Source organism: Barbus barbus, assembly GCF_936440315.1.
Source record: "Barbus barbus genome assembly, chromosome: 14".
In the NCBI taxonomy this organism is placed as follows: Eukaryota; Metazoa; Chordata; class Actinopteri; order Cypriniformes; family Cyprinidae; genus Barbus; species Barbus barbus.
Genome location: NC_136742.1, coordinates 30,533,053 through 30,557,255, shown reverse-complemented (window position 1 = coordinate 30,557,255; position 24,203 = coordinate 30,533,053). Strand labels below are relative to the sequence as shown.

Here is a 24,203-nt window from a genome sequence, read left to right as displayed (position 1 = left end):
TGTCTGTCTGTCTATCTATCTATCTATCTATCTGTCTGTCTGTCTGTCTGTCTGTCTGTCTGTCTGTCTGTCTGTCTGTCTGTCTGTCTGTCTGTCTGTCTGTCTGTCTGTCTGCCCATCTATAAATGTCTAAATGGCATTGCATTAGATAAAATATTAAAGCAAGTGCATGTTTAATGCAATATTATAATTATATTAAATATTAATGCAAGTGGTATTGTTTTAAAGAAAGATAGCAAACATTAAAAAGGTGTAACCCGCATTAAATTATGGTTTAAATGAGTACACACAATACATAGCTGCAATAATTCACGATATTATAATATAAACAATAATAAATCACATTTCATAGTTCATAAATAAGTTAAAACGTATACATTTCATTAAGAGATTATAGGGAAATTAAAAAAATATAAAAAAAATTTTAAATGGTAAAGCAACAAATACAGTATTCATGTTGCATTAATCCATTATATTTTAATAATTTACATCCATCCGTTAATTTTTTTCACTAATGCATTTTTAAATTAAACCTTTTTTATAATTTCGTTTATGTCTTTCTCTTTTGTGCTTATTATGCTAATGTAAATCACATTATTATCATTGTGCATGAAATAATCTCGCCGTTCCTAATTAAATACAATACAGCGCCACCTAGCGTTCACTTCAAATACAACCAAATGCGCCACTGCTGTTATCATAATAACGTGACCTCCTTTCTAACAAAATATACACTTACGGTGTTTAACAGAGCTCATAATCAAAATACACTAATAAAACCCACAACACTTACACGTTTAACCCTGTTTACACTAGAATCACGGCGTTTCGATCTCAGTAAAGCGGAACTGATGCGCGGCGCTTTTGTTTCCCCCGGACACAGAGAGCGCTGGAGCTACAAAACATAACATTAGCTTTAGCGCACGCGCTGATGCCTCGGTGTTGTCAGGGGCAACAGTTATTTTTCCGCTCCAAATCGCCTTTATTCCCATCACCGTCACCTCATTGGACGATTCCCCCGTCAATCCGTTTTTATCGAGCTGTGATTGGCTACCGCATGTGTCAGTCAGAAACAAAGCGATTCTATTGGCTGAATTCCAAGGACGCGATGTGAGAGATCAGCTGTGGCTCGTGCGCGTACAGGCAACAAGTGGATTTACTGATTTTGAGTGAATTAGATTCTTTAAAGATCACATTATGGAGAGAAATAAATGCGTTTAGACGCATATATAGTTAAAGCCGTGTCCCGCGTGTAAAGGAGCCGAGTTCGTGTTGCGATAGCAGCGTTTAACGGATTTGCGCAGTTTGATAACATGCGCGCGCTATTGTGAATGCAGGTGTTTTATTCCAGGTGTGCAGGACACAACAGTGCAGTAATAAAGCTGAGTTTATGATGTGTGACTCTGCATCAGATGAGGATATATCGGCTGAGGACGGAGGATCCACAGAGTCCGTGCGCAAGGTAACTTTCAGAGTAACATAGCTTAATATATCACAAGTTAATTTATTAATTATTGCTTAACATTAAAACCAGCAACGCAATAAGAAATAACAGGTTGAGGCACTTACCCAAAAGTACCATGTTATTACCATGCTCTTTTGGACATCGTAGCCTATTGTAACACAGCAACTGATTCAATATATTCACAAACTATGGTATTTACATGATATTGTTATGTATTAAAATAATAACATGTTTTTGGACGGATACCATGACATTCTTTGAAGTCCTTGCAATAAAATTAAGTAAAAAAATAAAAACAGTCAACATAATACTTGCACAGAATTTATTTATTAATGTTAGTTAATGATAAGTTCAACATTTACTAGCACATTAATAATAATAATAATGCATTTTATATAATGCATTTAATAATGCATTTTAGTTAATTTATTTAACATTACCAAAATCAAACTTTGTAACTTATCTGTTAACATTAGACACTGAACATTTTTATTAACTAACACAAAGGTTAATAAATGTTGTTAATTGCCTGTTCATGTTAGTTAATGGATTAACCAATGTCAACAAATGAAACCTTAGAGTAAAGTGTTGCCATAAATTTATTTATTTATTATTTTTGTATTTTATTTAGATTATATACATGTATTTTATTTGTTTTGTGTATATACACACATATTAAATATTTTATTTTTGTATTTTATTTATATTATATATGAATATGAAAGAACAGAACAGAAGTGCAATGGTTATATTCAAATGCTGAGAGAAGCAGTGAGATTAAATTCAAAATATGCAAATTTCAAGTGATGACATGACCTGTGTGTGTGTGTGTGTGTTTTAGGGATGTGACCCTCTGGTCTCAACCCAGCGCAGCAGACTGCAGCAGCGGAGAGCTAAACTCAACCAGCAGATCAACCGAGAGCTTCGTCTGCGGAGCGGAGCTGAAAACCTTTACAGGTATCAGTATATCTGCTAAAACTGAGGTGCATGTTTTCATACCAACACACACTACGCCCAACACCCTGCCTGACCCAGAACTAACAGGAAGTGACCCGTGACATGCCTCTCTGTTGATGTTGAGTTCTGTGTTGTGAGGTGTATTTATTTAGCGGTGGGTGGTATGACCAAATTCTTCCGTTACAGTATGAGTTGCATGATAAATTGCATTTCACCAGAAATACTGCAATATAAATGGCATAGCAGAATGGCAACCAGTTGACATACCGTATTTATACTTTTACACGATACATATTGTTAATGTGATGTATGCAACACGTTTTTTTTCCAGGGCCAGCAGTAATCAGAAGGTGAAGGAGACTGTTGCATTAGAACTGAGTTTTGTGAACTCAAACCTTCAGCTTCTCAAAGAAGAACTAGAGGAACTGAACAGCAGTATGAACGTCTACCAGACTGAGAGGTTGGTTACATGTGAACTTTCTGGATGTGCACCTGGCTCTCTTTATTCAATACCTGCTGCAGTATTCAGCCTTCCAGCGAGCAGCTTTGAGAAGTTTGGTATCACACTTTGATAATAACTGGGCAAACTTGCTTGAGGGACAGAAAAATCACAGGTTTATCCTGAAACAAGCAATGAAATCATGTTCGATGAATGAAATTCTTTATTTTAGATCAGCATTTCTCAAATCAGAACATCAGGTTTGAAGCATGCAAAACACATTTTTAGTTTTGTTTAAAGCAATAGTTCAACCCAAAAGTAAAATGTGTTAAATTCACTCACCCTCAGGTCAGCCAAGATTAGGATGAGTTTGTTTCTTCATCAGATTTGGAGAAATGTAGCATTGCATCAGTGTCTCAGCAATGGATGCTCTGGGTGCCGTCAGAATGAGAGTCCAAACAGCTGATAAAAACATCACAATAATCCACAAATTAAAATGGCTTGATAGATTTGTTGTTGTTCAAACATGCAGCTTTTGTCTTCTCAAGGCATAAAGTGATGGACTGGAGTGGTGTGGATTATTGTGATGTTTTTATCAGCTCTCATTCTGACGGTACCCAGAACATCCATTGCTGAGACACTGATGCAGAGACACATTTCTCCAAACCTGATGAAGAAACAAACTCGTCTACATCAAATATATAATTCAAACATTCACAAACGGATCATCTTTTTGTCGCAGTGAGACAGTCAGTGTTCCCATGATTCCACTGGGGTTGAAAGAGACTAAAGAGATTGACATGACAGTCCTTCTTCAGGTGAGATAAACGCAGATTACATGTCAACTCATTCAGTGTTTAAATCTGTCTAGAAATGTATTTTCTCCTGCCGTTTCATCAGGATTTCATCGGTGAACATTACAGTGAGGACGCGTCTCTGTACCTGACTGAGATCCGGGAGTTTATGGAACTAAGACAGGTCAGTTCAATGCTGATCACAACACAAATGACTTCTTAAACATGCACTAAAGAATAATTAGACCAGGAGCATGTATTAAAGCTAAACTATTTAATTGAAAAATTAACAAAATGTTATAAATGAAAGAAATCCATCTTCCATGTCCTCACTCTTTTATGTAGGTTTATCAAAGTGCATTTGGCTAAAGTAGCTCTGACTGCAAGTAGCTTGAAGCTGTTGTTACACCAAACTAGAAAAATCAACGATCGATCATTCAAACTGGCAATCATGAGGGAATCATCAGTGCTATTTTACTGCTAGAGGGCCAATACTTACATAGTGTAGCTTTAAGAAGGTCACTACAGTACATTTTAATATCATCTCGTTCTAAAAAACAAATAAGTGATTATACTGCCCTACATCATATTTGCTGAATGAAATCCAATACTTGTTTCTTACTAATTTTGGGTGCTGATTCCAAAAATGTTGCCGTTTTGCTCACTTTCTCAAAAAATATTATGCATTTCATAGCATTTTTGCTTTTGACAACCATGTGTAAGGTGAAGAAGTCTTGTATTATTGTAGCCATGTTCACATGTACGCTTTTTTGTCATTCCGATTGAAAGATTCGGAGGTTTGTTTACTTGAGACGTTATCTAATCTGAATGACAACAAATAGCCTACAAATCACCAGAGGAAAAAACGCCCATGTTTTTTGCATTAATATTCATGCTTAGAATAAACGGACTAATATTTGAATCCCTTGCGTTCATTCGAGCTCTCAGTCATGTGGTCAGAACACATATGCATTCATAGAAATTATACGGCCGTCTTCTATCGTGAGAACCAAAATTATTTCTCGTTTGCAGTTTCTTATAACCAAGTTGCACAGATATATCTATCAACTAAAATAATAAACACAATATAGCTTGATCTCAGCCAGTTGATCAACACATGTCATCATATCACCATCATTTCTTAATGTTAAAGCATTGAGGGATAAAATAACAGTACGACCCTCTGTAATGCAGCTCTGAAATTAATTGTATTGTGATACTAAAAAATTTTACTGTACTTAAATAGAACAAATAAATGATTTCTTACCAAGAGTTGCTGAACAATAAATCAAAGCTTTATGAACACGGAGAGTGATCGCAACAAGCTATTTCACAAGTAACATTTCCAAGCGTGTTATGCATTATTCATGGCTAGGGATGTAACGGTATGCAAATTTCTTATCACGATTATAGTGACCAAAATTATCACAATTATCAGTATTATCACAGTTTTGTTAAAATGTACCGATGTTCAAAAAGTACCGACACATAAATCACTTCAAGTTTTATATTTAAAAGTCAACAAACAACAAAGAAAATCTTTTTTTTTTTTTGCATGATCCCTAAAACAATAGCATTATCAGTGATGTCCGGATTTTAAATGACAATTTGACTGACACCAGTTTAATAGCATGTTCAAATAAATAAAGTAAATGTTCAAATAAAGCTTTCATTAAAAGGTAAACCTCACATTTCAGCCTTTAAATAAAGAAAATGATAATTGATTAATAAATGACTGTATTTTATCTGCTCCATAAATAATTCTAGATAACTTATCTGAATTGTTTAAATGTGTAGAATCCACATAAGCTTGTTTTTCATCAGTCGGTCAATATTTACAGCAGGGCATACAAATTCGGTCTGTTTTTGGCCAGAGAGAAACTGCACACAGGCTAAATGTGAATACAAGTCTCTGTAAATCCACTCTCTGACAGCAGGTGGTGCTTATAGAAAACTGTTTCCATTAACCTCCGCGAACAAAGCAGTATTGTGATTAAGAGCACCTCCTTTAGGTATTACATGGAGCGAAGATGAAAACAAAATGCCATCGAATCGTTTCTGAAGACAGTCAGAACCTTCAGAGGTACATTCATATAAATAATTCATTCATAAATTCATTTTGTATAATTCTAAAACCTCCCTGTTTTCACTCAAAACGAAACTACTCTGCGTGTCGTGCGCACGTGAGTCTGTTACTGAAAACTGTGCTTTATACTGAACAGTATTTATTTATTGTGAGCTGTTCAAATCAAATACGGTTTTAATGATAATTCAAATATGAAACGGTAATATTAACCGTGGGGAATGTTATCCTGATTTATCGTCAAACCGGTAATCGTTACATCCCTAATCATGGCATGCATGGTCGTTTATTTTCATTGAGCTATACTGTCACCATTGTGTTGTTTCTAAGCTGAAAAGCTGAAAATTGTGCTTCATGTCAGATCCGTTTTCCACTCCGGTCATGAGAGCAGATATGGCAGTTCATAACACAGCAAGCGTTCTCCATTCTAATGTGTTTTTAACGGTATCATTTAAATTTTTACTTCTACCTCCACTATTTCCCAGTCTCTACTGTAGTGTCGGTGTCCTAAATTCCAAAATGCCGCAAATTATTTGGTTTAACGTGTTTACAATGTGTTTTTCAGTTTATAGAAAGGTTTATCCCACCCCTCTCAAACCGATTGCAATTTCATTCGGTTTGTGCATTTTTATTTCGATTGAGGTGTTTATATGGAGCATTTTCATTCGGATTGGACTTTTAACCTGATTACAATGCTCCATGTAAACGCACCTAGTCTGAATCTGAGCCACGTTACAACTAGTTATTCATTCGTTTAATTCTCAGCCTATTTTCATATGTATGAACGATTCTGCAGACATTATGCATGAATTCCATTCCTTTGCAGATTTCAAGTTAAACGATACGATTCTTTTTGTCTTTAAAACTTTTGACCATTGACTGCTTTTGTTATTTATATATATGATTTGAAGAATCTTTCTTATTTTGTGGAAAAATGGAAAAGTTTTAATTAGATTATTATTTGGTCATCAAATTAGATATTTTTTTGCAAATCAGCAGAATTTTTAGTCAAGATGCAGGGCTGTGTTACAAGAAACACAAGTCAAAATGATTGAAAGCTGAAAATGATTTCTTCAGTCCTCACCTCTCTCCGTAGGCCATGAGAACTCCCAGCAGGACTGAGGCGGGACAGGAGCTGCTGATGGAGTATTATAACCAACTCTATTTCCTGGATCAGCGCTTCTTTTCACCGCACAGAAGTCTGGGAATTCATTTTCACTGGTGAGACACACTGTTGTACACAAAGGCATGAATGATCAGTGACAGAGCTTCTGATCGCGTGTCTCGTCGCAGGTACGACTCTCTGACCGGCGTGCCTTCAGTCCAGAGAGCGCTGGCGTTCGAGAAAGGGAGCGTTTTGTTCAACATCGGAGCACTTTATACTCAAATCGGAGCCAGACAAGATCGCTCGACACTGACTGGCATTCAGAACGCTATCGATGCTTTCCAGAGAGCAGCAGGTACTGAATCATCTCTGTTTGTCTGTTTTTCTGGGTCATTCACAGGAAAAGCTGTCATAGTATGTTACAGTTATGTTCATATGCTTATCAGTTAAAAAAATGTCTGATAGTATCACATGTTAGCTTGTTACTCACGGTTCCATTCGCGTTTCTATTATTGTTTTCTTTTTTCTCGCTCCGTTTTCATTTCTCTCTCGCGCCGTTTTTCATGAGTTCATCAAACAACAGTGGTAAGTGGTAAGTTAAGTTGGTATCATTCATCAGTCACGGTGAGTAATGGCTTCTTCTCCTGCTATTGTTGTTTGCACTTCATGTCACATGTATAGTTTATCTCTCTCTGTTGGCGACGAGGGATTCACATGTGATAAATGCAGGATATAGTTAGGCTGACAGAGAAGGTTTCAGAATTAGAGACACGCATCCAAACTTTAGTTGAGGATAGTAAGAATGTGAGGGCTGTAGATACGGCTTTGGATGCGACTAGCTCAAGGAGTCCTGTACATTGTTCGGTTCCGGTAGAGCCCGTGCAGCAGGGCAGCTGGGTGACTGTGAGGCGGCCTAGTCACGGGTCAAAACACCACTCTTCCGTTCCGATCAGAACATCAAACAGGTTCTCCCCACTCAGTGACGCACCCACTGAGAAACCTGATGAAAGTGCTCTGGTTATTGGTGATTCTATTGTACGGAACGTGAAAATAGAGACACCAGCCACCATAGTCCAATGTTTACCGGGAGCCAGAGCGCCTGACATCTTGGCAAATTTAAAAGTGCTGGCTAATGCTAAACGTAAATTAGATTGTAATGCTAAACGTAGTAAGATTGTTATCCACGTTGGCGCTTATGATGTTCGACTTCGCCAGTCAGAGATCACTAAAAATAATGTTAAAGAGGTGTGTGAACTTGCAAGTACGATGTCAGACACTGTAATATGTTCTGGTCCGCTCCCTGCTTACCGTGGCGATGAGATTCATAGCAGACTGTCGTCACTCAATGGCTGGATGTCTAAGTGGTGACCGCAGAATAACATAGACTTTATAGACAATTGGACAAGTTTTTGGGGCAGACCTGACCTGTTGAAAAGAGATGGTGTTCATCCCTCCTGGGGTGGTGCCACTCTTCTCTCTAGAAATATGGCACATAGTCTTAGAGTTCGTACTTGACTAACTGGGGCCCAGGTCAGGAAGCAGACAGACTGGCTAAACCGACCGTCTGCTAGCCGCCTCACGTCACAGAAGTCAGTTAATTCTCAGCACATAGAGACTCCTTCACCTACATATCACACTATAGAGACTGTGTCTGTTCCCCGAACTAGAAAATACAGAAAACATCCAAACCAAATTAAGAGTAACAATTTAATTTATGTTCAACAAATAAAAAATGTTTACAATACAGAGAAACAATTGATAAAGCTTGGCTTACTGAATATCAGGTCCCTTTCTACAAAAGCACTTTTTGTAAATGATTTGATCAATGATAATAATCTAGATTTGCTCTGTTTGACAGAAACATGGCTAAAACCAGATGAATACATTACTTTAAATGAGTCCACCCCCCAAGATTACTGCTATAAAAATGAGCCACGTCCGAAAGGTAAAGAGGGAGATGTTGCTACAATTTATAGCAATATTCTCAGTATTTCTCAGAGGGCAGGCTTTAAGTATAACTCGTTTGAAGTTATGGTGCTGCGTATAACATTATCTAGAGAAACACGTGTTAGTGATAAATCTCCTGTGATGTTTGTACTGGCTACTGTATACAGGCCACCAGGGCACCATACAGACTTTATTAAAGAATTTGCTGATTTTCTATCTGAGTTAGTGCTGGCTGCAGATAAAGTCTTAATTGTTGGCGATTTTAATATCCATGTCAATAATGAAAAAGATGCATTAGGATCAGCATTCATAGACATTATGAACTCTATTGGGGTTAGACAACACGTTTCCGGACCTACTCATTGTCGAAATCATACTCTAGATTTAATACTGTCATATGGAACTGATGTTAGTGGTGTTGAAATTCTGCAGCAAAGCGATGATATCTCAGATCATTATCTAGTCTTGTGTAAACTACATATAGCTAAAACTGTAAATTCTACTCCTTGTTACAAGTATGGTAGAACCATCACCTCTACCACAAAAGACTGCTTTGTAAGTAATCTTCCTGATTTATCTCAATTCTTCTTAATAATCTACTTAATACTGTTCGGGAAGCAGACACACTCTGTCAGTTTAAATCTAGATTAAAGGCACATTTCTTTAACCTGGCTTACACATAACACACTAATACACTTCTATTATTCAAATCCATTAAAGGATTGTTAGGCTGCATTAATTAGATCAACCGGAACCGGGAATACTCCCCATAACACACGATGTACTCGTTACATCATAAGAAGAATGTCATCTACGCTAATATTTGTCTGTTTCTAATCTGTGTGGCCCTGATCGTCGGCGGAGGCCGGACACCTGGATGAGCCCGGGGACATACGTAGCCACCTGATCCGGTCCGTATCCAGCCCAGATGGTCACTGCAGTCACCAGATCCAGTCCGTATCCAGATCAGATGGTGGATCAGCACCCAGAGACGACCTCTACAGCCCTGAACGTCAGCGGAGACCAGGACACCGAGATGAGCGCCAGAGACAGATCCCCAGTGAGGACCCCGCCACTTAGACAGCCATCGGGAAAGACCACTGGAACCAGTTGAGCCCTTACAATCTGACTTTGCTGCAGTTGGAATTGAACTGCTGGTTCGTCTGACCAGAGGAGAACTGCCCCCCGACTGAGCCTGGTTTCTCCCAAGGTTTTTTTTCTCCATTCTGTAACCGATGGAGTTTTGGCTCCTTGCCGCTGTCGCCTCTGGCTTGCTTAGTTGGGGACACTTCATTTCCAGCGATATCGTTGACCTGATTGCAAAGACACTATTTAAACTGAACTGAGCTGGATGATGACATCACTGAATTCAATAATGAAATGCCTTTAACTGAAAATCTTTTTTTTTAATCTTTTAATTTTACATTATCAACACACTATTGTCCTTTTTTGATATTGTGCAGTTGCTTTGACACAATTTACATAGTTAAAAGCGCTATATAAATAAAGGTGACTTGACTTAACTCTATTAATATTAATAACAAAACTTTTGACGCTCTTTCAAATATATTTCGTCTCAACAAAAATGTACAATTATGACCCTTAACTACAAACATTATCACCTCATTATTTACATTTATGTGCATTAAACCAAGAACATTATTTCTTCTGTAAAAATATATATATATAATTGATTTTTCTTATTTTTTACCACTTCACTTTACAATATACTCTACCATTCAAAAGTTTGAGGTTATGTTTTTGAAAGAAGTCTCTTCTGCTCACTAAGGCTGCATTTATTTGATAAAAAATACAGTAAAAATTATGAAATAATATTACAATTTAAAATAGCTGTTGCTGATCTATGTGAATATATATTAAAATGTAATTTATTCCTGTGATGCACAGCTGTATTTCCAGCATCATTAATCCAGTCTTCAGTGTCACATGATCCTTCAGAATTCATTATAATATACTGAGTGATCTCTGATAATTATCAATGTTGAAAACAGTTGTGCTGCACAATATTTTTGTGGAAACTGTGAAACATTTTATTTTTCATGATGCTTTGATGTTCATGAAACATGAAAGTTCAAAAGAACAGCATTTATTTGAAATAGAAATAATTAGCAACATAATAAATGTCTTCTCTTTTGGTCAGTCCTTGCTGAATAAAAGTATAAATTTTTATTAAAAATATATATTTTTAAACTTTTTAATTTAATTTTTCAAAATATTTTATATTTTAAAAAATATATTATAAAACGTTATTTCAATGTCTGTAAAAGCAGATGTTAATTTTCTCCCATTATAATCCATTTAAATGTAACAGATGAAATAGGACATTCAGATTTGCTGAAGAACAACCAAAGCAGTTGAATCTACCAAAAGATGTTAGTTACTGTTTATTATATCAGTAGTAGGTCACAAGGTCAGCACACAAATGACACCATTTCCTGAGAATGACCCCTGTGCTTCGTCTATATGATATAAACTAATGCAGACGTCTGAATAATCGGTCTGTGTTTAATTTTAAGCATTCATGATTCCCATGTGCACTGCATCACAGCTGCTGAACTGAAGATCTGAAACTCTTTGCTTATATAAATGAACTTGTAAACGTGACGTGTGTGTGTGTGTGTGTGTGTGTGTGTGTGTGCAGGTGCGTTTCTCTACCTGCAGGAGAATTTCTCTCATGCGCCCAGTCTGGATATGAGCAGCCCTGCGCTTAGCATGCTGGTCCGTCTTATGGTAGCTCAGGTAATGAAAGAAAGAGGCTCATATACATTAAATATCAAATATATTGTATCATAATCTGAAATGTATAAGTGATCATGTAACAAGTCACATATTTCTGGGTTTATCATGTGCAGGTTCAGGAGTGTGTGTGTGAGAAGGTTATACTCAACATGCAGGACAACAACCTGAATGTGTTTCTGCAAGCCGCCCAGGAGGCAGCGAGGGTAAACACACACACACACACACACACACAAATGAATACATGTTATTGGGTTTTATTTGTTAATAACTGTGTGTGTGTGTTTGTAGGTATCAGATGTGTATTCTCTGGTTCTTCAGGCCATGTCAGTGCCGTTACTGAAGGACTACGTTCCCTTCTCCTGGATCTCTATGGTTCAGGTCAAAACGCATCATTTCAGAGCACTGGCTCATTACTACACCGCTGTGGCGCTGTGTGACTGTTCAGGTGAACTACTGAACATCTCTGTGTGTTTACTGACTGATGACATCTTGCGTACATCAACGGGGAAAAGTTCAGAAAGATTAGGATTTTTAATGTTTTTGAAAGAAGGCTCCTCTGCTCACCAAATCTGAATTTATTTGATCAAAAGTACAGTAAAAAAAAATATCAATGTTATCAATGTTGAAAACTACATTACAGTAGCATTCAAAAGTTTGGGGTAAGTAAAAAAAATACATTTATTCAGCAAAGATACATTAAATTGATCAAAAGTGACAGTAAAGACATTTATAATGTTACAAAAGATTTGTTTCAAATAAATGCGATTCTTTTGAGCTTCCCAAAGAACAGCATTAAATTAAATGTATCACAGTTTCAATAAAACAGTATATTAGAATGATTTCTGAAGGAGTAATGATGCTGAAAATACAGCTTTGATCACAGCAATAAATTACAGTTTATCAGATATTCACATAGAAAACTGCTATTTAAATTGTTATAATATTTTACTGTATTTTTGATCAAATAAATACAGTCTTGGTGAGCAGAAGAAACATCCAGAAAAATGATTAATTATTGCAATCAAAACCAGTAGTATTTGTTTTTTGTTATTTTATCATCAAAACTGACCTGATCTACTTTTTTAATACATGTTCCTGTTTGCATTGTGCTCGTCATTCTAAACGATCTTTTATAATGATCAATTTCATTAAAACTGCAGACTGACTAATGTTGTTTTTAACAACTAACAGGTATGTCTGATGAAGATGATGATGAAGGTCGAGAGATTAAAGCTCTCATACAGGTTCACACCAGAAGGCCGGAAAAACTCAATCTTCATGATCCAGAGGACAAACGGAGACTCGGTTTGTGTCGTGGGATGCTTTTTCTGAACAGAGATGTACAGTTTCAGTGCAGGTGAAAATATACTCATTTTATTTCATTTTGAAGGTAAAGCTCATCTGCGTAAAGCCATCATACGTCACGAGGAAGCCCTGCGTCTTCACAGCGTGTGTAAAATGCTTCGAAAGATGGACATCCTGCAGGAAGTACTGTCACACGCTCATGCACGCTCACTGGAGAAATACTCTGATATTGATCAGGAAGATGATTTCTGTGAGGTCGCAGAGGCTCCGGAGATCCAGTGTGAGTGTTTAATATGCTAATCATGTTTATGAACAGTTACTGTTAAATCTATGTTAAAAAGTCATTTGCTCTGCTGTTTGCACACTACTATATACTCATACTAACCTCACATCAGGTTTATTATCATTATCTAAAACTAAAACCACAAAAAAAATGTGTTACTGGAAATAAAACATTAACTGGAATAAAAAAGAAAAACTTATTTCACCCTGTTACCAAGTAAACATTTCTCACTTTGGTATACTAAAATAACTGAAACTGAAGCAAAAAAATAATAATATATAAAATATACATATTAATATTGAAGCAAAAAAATAATAATATATAAAATATACATATTAATATAATACAAAATAAAATTATTAAAACTTGTTTAATTAAAATGGAAAATATAAAATAAAAACTAATTCAAAAACTTTTGAAGGGTCATGAAAAACCAAACTACATTTTCTGAGATTTTAGCAGTTTGTGTTGCACATCTTAGAAGACAGTGTTAGCATCCGTTAATTTCAATTGTTCGAGAAAACTGGTTAATTTTTAGCTATTTTCATCTTCTGGTTTTAAAGGGGTCATTGGATGCAAAATTATGTGTGTACGGGTCTGATATGTGCAAATTTGAAAAGAAAAAATAAGTATGTGTGGTAAATAAATAATGTATAAATAGTGTTGTTTGTTCCACGGGATGGATTGCCTGAGGGAAGAAACTATTCCTGTGTCTGGTCGTTCTGGTGCTCAGAGCTCTGTAGCGTCGACCAGATGGTAACAGTTCAAAGAGGTTGTGTGCTGGATGTGAGGGGTCCAGAGTGATTTTACCAGCCCTTTTGCTCACCCTTGAAGAATACAGTTCTTGGAGAGTGGGGAGGGTTGTACCAATGATTTGCTCAGCAGTCCGGACTACTCTCCGTAGTCTTCTGAGGTCAGATTTGGTAGCTGAGCTGAACCAGACAGTTATAGAAGTGCAGGATGGATTCAATGATGGCAGAGTAGAACTGTTTCAGTAAGTCCTGTGGCAGGTTGAACTTCCTCAGCTGGTGAAGAAAGTACAACCTCTGCTGGTCCTTTTTCACAATAGAGTCAGTGTGAATGTCCCACTTCAGGTCCTGAGAAATTGTGGTGTCCGGGAATCTGAATGACTCCACTGCAGTCACAGTGCTGTTCATGATGGTGAGTGGGGGGAGAGCAGGGGAGTTTCTCCTGAAGTCCACGATCATCTCCACAGTTTTGAGCGTGTTAAGCTCCAGGTTGTTAAGACTGCACCAGACAGCCAGCTCCTTAACCTCCTGTCTGTAAGCAGACTCGTCACCGTCCTGGATGAGGCCGATCAGTGTGGTGTCATCTGCAAACTTCAGGAGCTTGACAGAGGGGTCTTTAGATGTGCAGTCGTTGGTGTAGAGGGAGAAGAGCAGTGGGGAGAGAACGCAGCCCTGAGGAGCTCCAGTGCTGATCGTACGGGTGCTGGATGTGTATTTTCCCATCCTCACTAGCTGCTGTCTGTCTGTCAGAAAGCTGGTGATCCACTGACAGACGGAGGTGGGGACGGAGAGCTGTGTCAGTTTATTCTGAAGGGTGTCTGGGATGATGCGGAGCTGAAGTCTACGAACAGGATCCTCACATAAGTTCCTGGTCTGTCCAGATACTGCAGGACGAAGTGCAGTCCCATGTTGACTGCATCATCCATAGACCTGTTTCCCATGTAGGCAAACTGCAGGGGGTCCAGTAAGCAGGGCTCTACACTTACTTTTCTTTTTAGGAGCGCTTGTGCTCCTAATTAAAAACATTTAGGAGCACCTTCAAATGCGTAATCAAAAATTCTGATCAAAAATTAACCTTCCCATTACGAGGTGATATTTGACTCCTTAAAGTGATTTACAGGGAATTTTGTTTTTACCTTTTGTAATGGCATTTTTCTAGCTTTATTAAAAGTATGTCATCTTTTATGTCAAATTCAAAAAAATTCTAAAATATATTAATAAGCTATTTATAATTAAAACAACATAATAAAAACAAGTAGAATAAGATACCAATCAAATGAAATCAGTATTTAAGAAATAAATTTGTACTACAGAGGTGGCACAGAAGAACACAAGTAGCTTGCAGGTATATTTTCAGATGTTTAATGAGGCTCAGAGGTTGCATAAGTGCAATTAAATTTATAAATTCATGTTGAGGGTAATGTTTTAAATATACAATTTTGAATGTAGAAATATTAAATGATTTAAATAACAGAAAAGATACTTTAAAAATTAAACTAAAACCACCAGTAGGTGGCGGTATGTCAATGTTTTTATCACTGAATCATTCATTTAATTGATTCGTTCGAACGCTGATCATTCAGGAATGAAGTATGTGACTGTCTTTATGAAAAGGTAATTGAATCATTGACTCACTAGATTCATTTAAAAACGCAGTTCATTCATAAACGAAACACAGCTGTGTTTGAATGGAGATGCGCTGGGACTTTGTTTGAAACTATCTTTGTTGATGAAATGGAGCAAAATAAGGCAATAGTGTTGTAGTCCGACAATATAAGTCACTTAATATTAACTTTTTGTTTAATGAACTGTTATTAAACTGAACTGTTGTATTAAATCAATATCACATTTGCAAACTCACATTAATCACTAAAAGCTGTCACTCATCTTAGTTCATCGCGATCTCACAAAACTGCATTATAATCAACGAAGCTCCTTACACTGCACAATGAATCTCTTGTTTACACTCAGTCTACACTTTCTTTGTCATAATGAGAGAATACGTCTGTGATACAATACTCAACGCTGCAAAAGCACGTAAGTACGTTAGAAACCTTTGAAGCTCCCTCAGCGCAAACACAAAAATGCTGATCGGGTCTGTCGCACTGGTGCTCCTAAAGTTTTTTTCGCATAATGTAAATGCTGCAAAATAAGCCTTTAAAGTTATTAGAGCAGCAGTGCATTCATATGTGTTCGATGCAGAATGCAAATGCATTTATTTCTGTTTATAAAGCTGCAGTCCGTAAGTTTTGCCTCTTTGTCGCCATCTTTGTTTGAAAACCTGGAATTGCAGTTCAGTGCGGAATTATCTTTCGTGCGCGGGATGTGATCCGGTGTTCCGGCACGGCTCCAGCGCACATATGGTATTAATTTGATTTGTGCAGGTCTTAAAAAGGTCTTAAATTTGATCTTAAAAATCCTGCAGAAACCCTGGTATATCTACATCACACTTTAACATTTTAATTAATGTTTTAAAATGTTATCAAATTAAAATGTAACTTTTATTTTTGGCAAAATTCTGCACAGAGGTATACTAAGTTAAAACATGGACAAACATGATGCTCCTTAAAATTATTGTAAAGAATATTATTATTGTTGTTATAACTTTGAAGTACATGATTGTACAATGCTAATATATTTGTCATAATTTGAAGTTAGATCAAACTTTTATTTTGATTTTGAGTTTCAGAGTGTATTTGGCAATGGTTTTTCTCAAATAAAACTAGGAAATGTTTATTTAAGTTTTCTCTCAGAGCAGCTCTGGTGATGTTTATGTAGATGCTGAAAACCCCATTAGTGTCATGCATACTTCAGTATGTAGTAGATAAAACGGCGCCACTCAGACAAAAGCAGATTATTTATGTAGCAGGCTCTTCGCGCTTCACAGACACATATCATATCTACTTTTGATTTATCCATCCATCAGATTGCACGTTTTACGTGACATCCTCGTTATACTGTAACATTAAATTCCATGTTCATGACTGCACTGGGATTCTCTCTGCATCACGGAAATCATACGGCCTTAACTTATAACTTGTTATAAATGCGACACACCTTTATCTGCACGGAGGGATGGTGTCCGCGAATATGATCAAACATGTTGGATGTATTGCCTGCGTTTGCGGCCACTTTGTGTCCACATTTTTTTGCAAATTGGATCCGTCCTCAAGGACAACCCCGTGTTCGTTCCCCCCCAACCAAAGTATTCCTATACTGCAGATTTTAACTTTTTTTTCCCGGCGGGATGGAGATTAGATGTAATCTCTGTCATTTTTGCCGCTGTGTATGTGTGTAAGAAGTCAAGTGAATGCAGAGTGAAGCAGCCGAGCAAAAGTAATGTGCGCGGGTGAGAATTTTTTTTTTTTCATTTTAAAACTGTAGATATGCAAATGATTGCAGTATGAAAAGCATGCACGTTCAAACCGTGATAAACCGTCATACCGGTATATCGTTACAACCCTCCAACCCCTTCACTTGCAGCGTACCACACGCACTTTTATAACATTTTTTAAAACTGGTGAGAACTAACTATCAGTGCTGAAACGGGGGATTTCATGACCCTTTAATAAAAACAACACTCGTATCTCAGTGATACTACAATAACACTACATTATGCAGTATGCATACTTTTGTCCACAATGCAGTATGCTTAACTTTACCCTCCATTTCTAGTGTGATAATTGAACTAGAAGTGATTATAGTGCTATTTTTGACTGTATTTGTAATTAAATATTGCACTGCGGAATACATACTAAATGCAGCTATTAAGTTTTTAAGTTATTTTAGTACATCATGAAAATGAGAAACATTTCTTTGGCAACTAGCTGAAATAAAAAAATATTGTTTTTATATATCTTACTTTATTTCAGCTAATGTTTATACAAAAAATGTTAGTTTTTTTGATGGTTTTAGTTACAGTAAACTATAATAACCCTGTGATTCATGCACATGATTTGCATATGCACAGCAGACGTAATGACGTAAACATAGCCTTTTTTGTCTTGACATGACCTCTGACTTTTGACCTTTGACCTGTCTCCTACAGCTCACACACAGCAGAAGCCTGACATTAAAACTCCTGATTTCAGCGGCATCAGAGTGACTGATATCTTCCACCGACTGGTGACTCTCACACTCACACAAACACTGTAATGTGCTGTAAATGTTCCAGACGTGTTTAATGTTCACCTCTGTTGTGTGTGTGAAGGGGCCGCTGTCTTTGTTCGCCGCTCGAAATCGCTGGGTGCGACGGCACGCGTGTTTGGTTCGAGGAGAGGCGGGGCTCGGGGTCACGCTTCGAGGTGATTCGCCGGTTCTGGTTGCTGGGGTGTTGCCAGGGGGATGTGCTGCGGTAAGAGATGTCATCAGTGACAGTAACATTTAAAACTCTTGTTATTATTACATTATGCATTATGAGTGTGTTTTAGGAGGCGGGACTCCGTGAGGGTGATTATATCGTGGCTGTGAACGGCGCAGACTGCAGGTGGGCCGAACACGCTGAGGTCGTTCACGCGCTGAAGAGCTGCACAGAGAGAGAACTAGAGCTGGACGTCATCACTCTACAGTCACACGAGGTACAGCCTCTGCACATGTGAAATAATTAGGGCTGGGTAAAAAATACTGATTTCTCGATTTTAATCGATTCTCATTTTTCTGAAGCAATATTGATTCTTAAATCACAAGAATCGATTAGTCTAGCCTGTTTTCAGTTAATGAACGGAATATTGTAGAAGACCACCCATTCAACAAATTGCAATAAGCTTTGTGCTTTGTTACTTTTGATATGAAACATACCCCTTGTCAAAAAACCCAAACTTGCAGTCTTTGCACTTGACTACTTATATGATGATTTCCTGTATTTGGCTCAAGTGTTCAAGTGAGAATGAAGACCACAACTGTGTGTAGAATTTTTCATTTGCAAATGTTGTACAAAATAAATATCACCACTACTCATCTTTGTATGTAATTATATGTAATAATATCTAATTATTATATCTGACCCTGGACCACAAAACCAGTCATAAGGATGAATTGTTTTATACTGAGATGTATGCATCATCTGAAAGCTGAGTAATAATCTTTCCATTGATGTATGGTTTGTTATGATAGTACAATATTTGGCTGAGATACAACTATTTGAAAATCTGGAATCTGAGGGAGCAAAAAAATCTAAATATTGAGAAAATCGCCTTTAAAGTTGTTCAAATGAAGTTCTTAGAAATGCAGATTGCTTAGAAATTAAGTTTTGATATATTTATGTTAGGAAATTTACATAATATCTTCATGGAACATGATCTTTACTTAATATCCTAATGATTTTTGGCATAAAAGAGAAATGTATAATTTTGACCCATACAATGTATTGTTGTCTATTGCTACAAATATACCCCAGAGACTTAAGACTGCTTTTGTGCTCCAGGATCACATATTAATGTTTTACTTACATTATAAAGGTTTCTGTGACTACTTGCGAGATCTCAGCAAAAATCTCACGATTTATTCCAAAACATGATACATGATGGGATACACCAGGCCTGGAAAAGTGCTCCGGAGTGGTATTCGAGATTTAGTGTGTGTTAAGGGCACTGCGCTTTGCTGTTTTTAAGACCTGGGACAGTCTTGCACACTTACTTCCTATCATGCGCATGCACTCTCAAGTGGCCAAGACAGCAAGTGTGGGTATTAGGACAAGGCAAACGTCTCAGATTTCAAATTCTTACCATTTCATTACAGTATTAAAAAAATAAATGCCATTTTGGCTCCGTTTAATGTGGAGCGACAGATCGCTGTAGTGCCTCAGTTCAAGAGAAGCGGCAGGATCATCTCCTCCGCTATAACAGTTTCAGCATAAAATAAACATCCGATGATATTTTAAAAGACAGAGTACAACTTACTGAAATCGGTATCCTGTCTCTCGTAATCACTCAGTCAGTGCAAAGATGTTAATATAACAGCTTCTAAACAATGTCACATAACGTCACATTTACCTCAAATTTCAGTGACCATAAATTTGTTGGTCAACTAGATAAATGAACTCTGGAGAGGAGCAATTTACTTAATATGTGCAACGTATAACATGCATTATAATTTTTTACTGTTCTTCAGTGTTTAATTAAAGTTTATGAGTTTTATGCCACCATTTAAATGTTTAGATTCAAAAAACGGATTGGGGTAGAAATATTATTATGTAATTGTAACTTTATTATTATAAAACCTTAATTAATTATAATTTAAGTGTTTGTATATAAATCAGTTCATTTTAACCTTCAATAGTCTAGTAATGTAGTACTCATTTATATTTTGTAGCATTAGTTTAGAGATTTTTTCTGTTGAGAAAATTTGTCATGTACTGTACCTTATATATATCCAAAATAATCAATATTGAATCGAATCATAAATGGAATCAAATCGAAAGCTTTTGAGTCAGAATCGAATCATGAAACTTGTGTCAAAACCCAGCACTAGAAATAATAAAGTGAAAGTGAAAGTGAAGTGACATACGGCCAAGTATGGTGACCCATATTCTGAATTCGTGCTCTGCATTTAACCCATCCAACGTGCACACACACAGCAGTGAACACACACACACACAGCAGTGAACACACACACACAGCAGTGAACACACACACACAGCAGTGAACACACACACACACACACACACACACACACACACCGTGAACACACACACACAGCAGTGAACACACACACACAGCAGTGAACACCCGGAGCAGTGAACACACACACACAGCAGTGAACACACACACACAGCAGTGAACACACACACACAGCAGTGAACACACACACACAGCAGTGAACACACACACACACACACACACACACACACACACACACACACACACCGTGAACACACACACACAGCAGTGAACACACACACACAGCAGTGAAAACACACCCGGAGCAGTGAACACACACACACACAGCAGTGAACACACACACACACACACACACCGTGAACACACACACACAGCAGTGAACACACACACACAGCAGTGAAAACACACCCGGAGCAGTGAACACACACACACACAGCAGTGAACACACACACATACACCGTGAACACACACACACAGCAGTGAACACACACACACAGCAGTGAACACACACCCGGAGCAGTGAACACACACACACAGCAGTGAACACACACCCGGAGCAGTGAACACACACACACACACACAGCAGTGAACACACACACACAGCAGTGAACACACACCCGGAGCAGTGTAAGCCTAACATATGAAATAATTCCCAAAAAATCCGAAAAAACTTTTTTAGTATCATAATGCATCAAGCTTTTATGGCTCATATATTCTGATATAGTGAGAATTCGAAGGAAAAAATCAGCTTGATGAAATTTTGATGCTTGTAATGCAAATCAATTTTTGAAATAGCTTTGAAGCTAGATTAAATTGATATGATTTAAAGCAGTAAATCATGTTTTCCTAGGTTGAGAGGAGGATGAATCTCTCACCTGCCGGTGAGAAGGAGTGTCAGTCGGGCAGCCAGAGGAGAGCGGGCCGGGAATACGAGCGTGGATCCTCGTCTCTGTGGAACTGGAGCTGGAGGAGCGGCGGCGTCACCAAGAGACTCGGAAGCACCTTCAGCCTTTCCTTCGGTAACTTCAGAGAGAGCGAATCCATGTTCTGAAAGCATACGAGGAAAAGAAAAAGAAGAAAAGCACTGTTTTACTGACTACAGAACAATTATCAGATACAATTATGTTTTAGGAGCTGAACGAAAATTAGCTGGTTTAGATTCAGGCACAATTCTACATGCATTACATCATGTAAAGTTATTCAGAAGAACTGCCATGATAGAGGATTTTATTAGACATGTAGCACTATGCTGTCATAGTCCAATGCTTTCAGAAAATAGTGTCTTGCAGCAGCTCCAGAAGGCATTAAAGGAATTAGTGGGGTGGCCATATGTGCCATTTATACGGGACACGTCCTGGCCAGGATTTTTATATTGCCTAAAACATGCAAAGTAGTTTGACCAATAACATGCAGGCATTGTACATAAACAACCAATCGTGGCGCGTGAGAAAGTAGGATCTACAGAGAATGATCAAAGCGATGCAAATACACGCATGTGTTTGTTCGTTCATTCGACTTGAAGCGGCGCTGCGCAGACGATCACTGTATGACACCAAAGTACCGCGAGAGTGATTCGAAAGCATAAGGAGCTGTCTGCTCTGCTCTCTAGATCTCTAATGAATGTCATACAACGATCGATCTGCACAGTGCAAACAGACAAAATCTGGATATTGTAGGCAATATAGAAATCATGGCAAGGACATGTCCATAAAAATGGCCTGTATGATCACCCTAGGAATTAGTCACCCAAGAATGAAAATTTGCTGAAAATGTGCGCCCCTCAGGCCATCCAAGATGCAGATGAGTTTGTTTCTTCATCAGAGCAGATTGCATCAGTGTCTCAGCAATGGATGCTCTGCAGTGAATGGGTGCCGTCAGAATGAGAGTCTGATAAAAACATCACAATAATCCACACCACTCCAGTCCATCAGTTAACATCTGGAGAAGACAAAAGCTGTGTTTGTGAGACGTTATTAACTTCAGACCATTGCTTCCAGCTAAAATATAAATCCATAATCCATAACGCTTCCTCCAGTAAAAAAAGTGGACATTTACAAGCTGAATCTGTCCAAAACAGCAGGTTGTGGGTGAATTTTGATGTGAGAGACAACAACAGGCGATGGACTTTTTCACTGGAGGAAGAGTTATTATCGATTATAGACTTTTAGTCGAAAGTTAAAAATATCTTGATGGATTTGTTTCAGCTTTTGTCTTCTGAAGAGGTTAACTGATGGACTGGAGTTGTGTGGATTATTGTGATGTTTTTAATCAGCTGTTTGGACATTTTTAGCATTTTTAAGTGAACTATTCCTTTAAGAATGTATTTTTGCACAGAAAACGATTGTGGGTTTATTACGTCTGTATTTTGCGTGTGTATTTTATGTTTATTAGTTGTTGTCATTCCAGCTGCACTCTGCCTTGGTGATTTCAAACTGCATATCCTGTACAGGCCTCCTTATCATGACAAATAAATCAAGTTTTTCATTTAAATGCACATGTAAAAATATCATTTTGATATCGTGCTCATTTATATCCATAATAGTGAACTCTAGTGAGAAGGTTGTTTGAGCCTTCTTATAAATAGGCAACTATTTAAATACTTAGAATCGCAAATAAACTCTTTTGTTAGACAGAAATGTAAAACACACCCTGTATATTCCTCACAAATACTCCAGCTGCTGGACTTCTGGGATGAAATCAGGCTCATTTTGTGTAATCCTAATAATGATGTTTAAAGAAAAGTGTGTTTGGGAGTCAATGACATTCAAGTCTTGAACCAGAAGCTCTCAGGATGACATTCATAAGGAAGTATTCTAACAGCTGACTCTCGTCGCATTGGGGATTGCAGGAATGAATATTCCGTAAACAGTGATGAAATATGGGCTATTGCTGCCAGAGTAGCTCCCCAGACACACAACTGCACTGGGAAATGAGACGGCTCAAATCTGGACAGTTTCAAATCTATTAGAATAGACAAGGCCAATTAAAGTAACGCAGCAGGCAGATGATGTCTGAGAATGTTGCTCAAACAAAAGTGTGTTTTAAACTGAATTTGTCTTGAGTAATTAGTGTTTCAGACCATCGGCTTCTGAGGCTGTAATCAGTGAGTTCACCACTAGAGAGCAGCAGCAGGTTACGCTTTGACATGAAAACATCAACATGCACACAGTTCTCAGTCAATGCAATTTCAACATTTCCTCTAATTATGCATGTGAATATGCATAATTAAATAATTGCTTTGAAAAAATAATTCATCGAAGGTTCATGTAAATTAAGAAAATGCTAACAATGCAATTACACTTTTTCTAATGCCAAGTTTAATGAAATCATGATAGAGGATAGCGCTTGTTCTATTTTACAAATTTAAATGTATTATTTGAACTGGAATGTGTAGTTTTTATAGAACTATTAGGTTATGTTTTTTTTACATTATTCATGTGTTATTTAGAAAAAAGACCACATTTATATTTCAGATCAATTTTTTTTAACATTAAAAATATTATAAAACTAGGTATGTATGGAAATATCAGTGCAAGTGAGTGAAAGCGTCAAATGTATTTTATTAAGAACTTAAGAAAATTAATGTTATTCTTATTGCTTAATGAAATCAAAACTTAATAGGATTTTTTTTTATTTTACAATTTCTATATTATTTGACTACTGCAATAGGAAGTTTTTTTTAATTAGTTTTTTACATTA

The 24,203-nt window shown here is 37.3% G+C and overlaps 1 protein-coding gene across 1 annotated transcript; it reads left to right on the top strand.

Annotated features, from left to right (window-relative positions):
• The first annotated feature begins 879 nt into the window (after positions 1-879).
• LOC306880507 (rhophilin-1-like) lies at positions 880-23,003 on the top strand. The gene is made up of 16 exons (XM_079434057.1): positions 880-1,462; positions 2,307-2,422; positions 2,754-2,882; positions 3,604-3,679; positions 3,762-3,839; positions 6,835-6,959; positions 7,032-7,198; positions 11,453-11,550; positions 11,664-11,753; positions 11,839-11,995; positions 12,742-12,855; positions 12,941-13,135; positions 17,936-18,012; positions 18,098-18,241; positions 18,318-18,464; positions 21,355-23,003. Exons 1-16 carry the CDS (start codon positions 1,391-1,393, stop codon positions 21,553-21,555), a joined length of 1,986 nt encoding a protein of 661 aa, XP_079290183.1. The 5' UTR covers positions 880-1,390; the 3' UTR covers positions 21,556-23,003.
• The last annotated feature ends 1,200 nt before the right edge of the window (positions 23,004-24,203 follow it).

Excerpts from the sequence above, each read along its gene's own strand:
- LOC306880507 (XM_079434057.1), top strand. The coding sequence starts at position 1,391 with ATGATGTGTGACTCTGCATCAGATGAGGATATATCGGCTGAGGACGGA. Across the intron at positions 3,680-3,761 it reads ACATGACAGTCCTTCTTCAG|GATTTCATCGGTGAACATTA; the intron begins GTGAGATAAACG and ends CCGTTTCATCAG. Across the intron at positions 7,199-11,452 it reads TGCTTTCCAGAGAGCAGCAG|GTGCGTTTCTCTACCTGCAG; the intron begins GTACTGAATCAT and ends GTGTGTGTGCAG.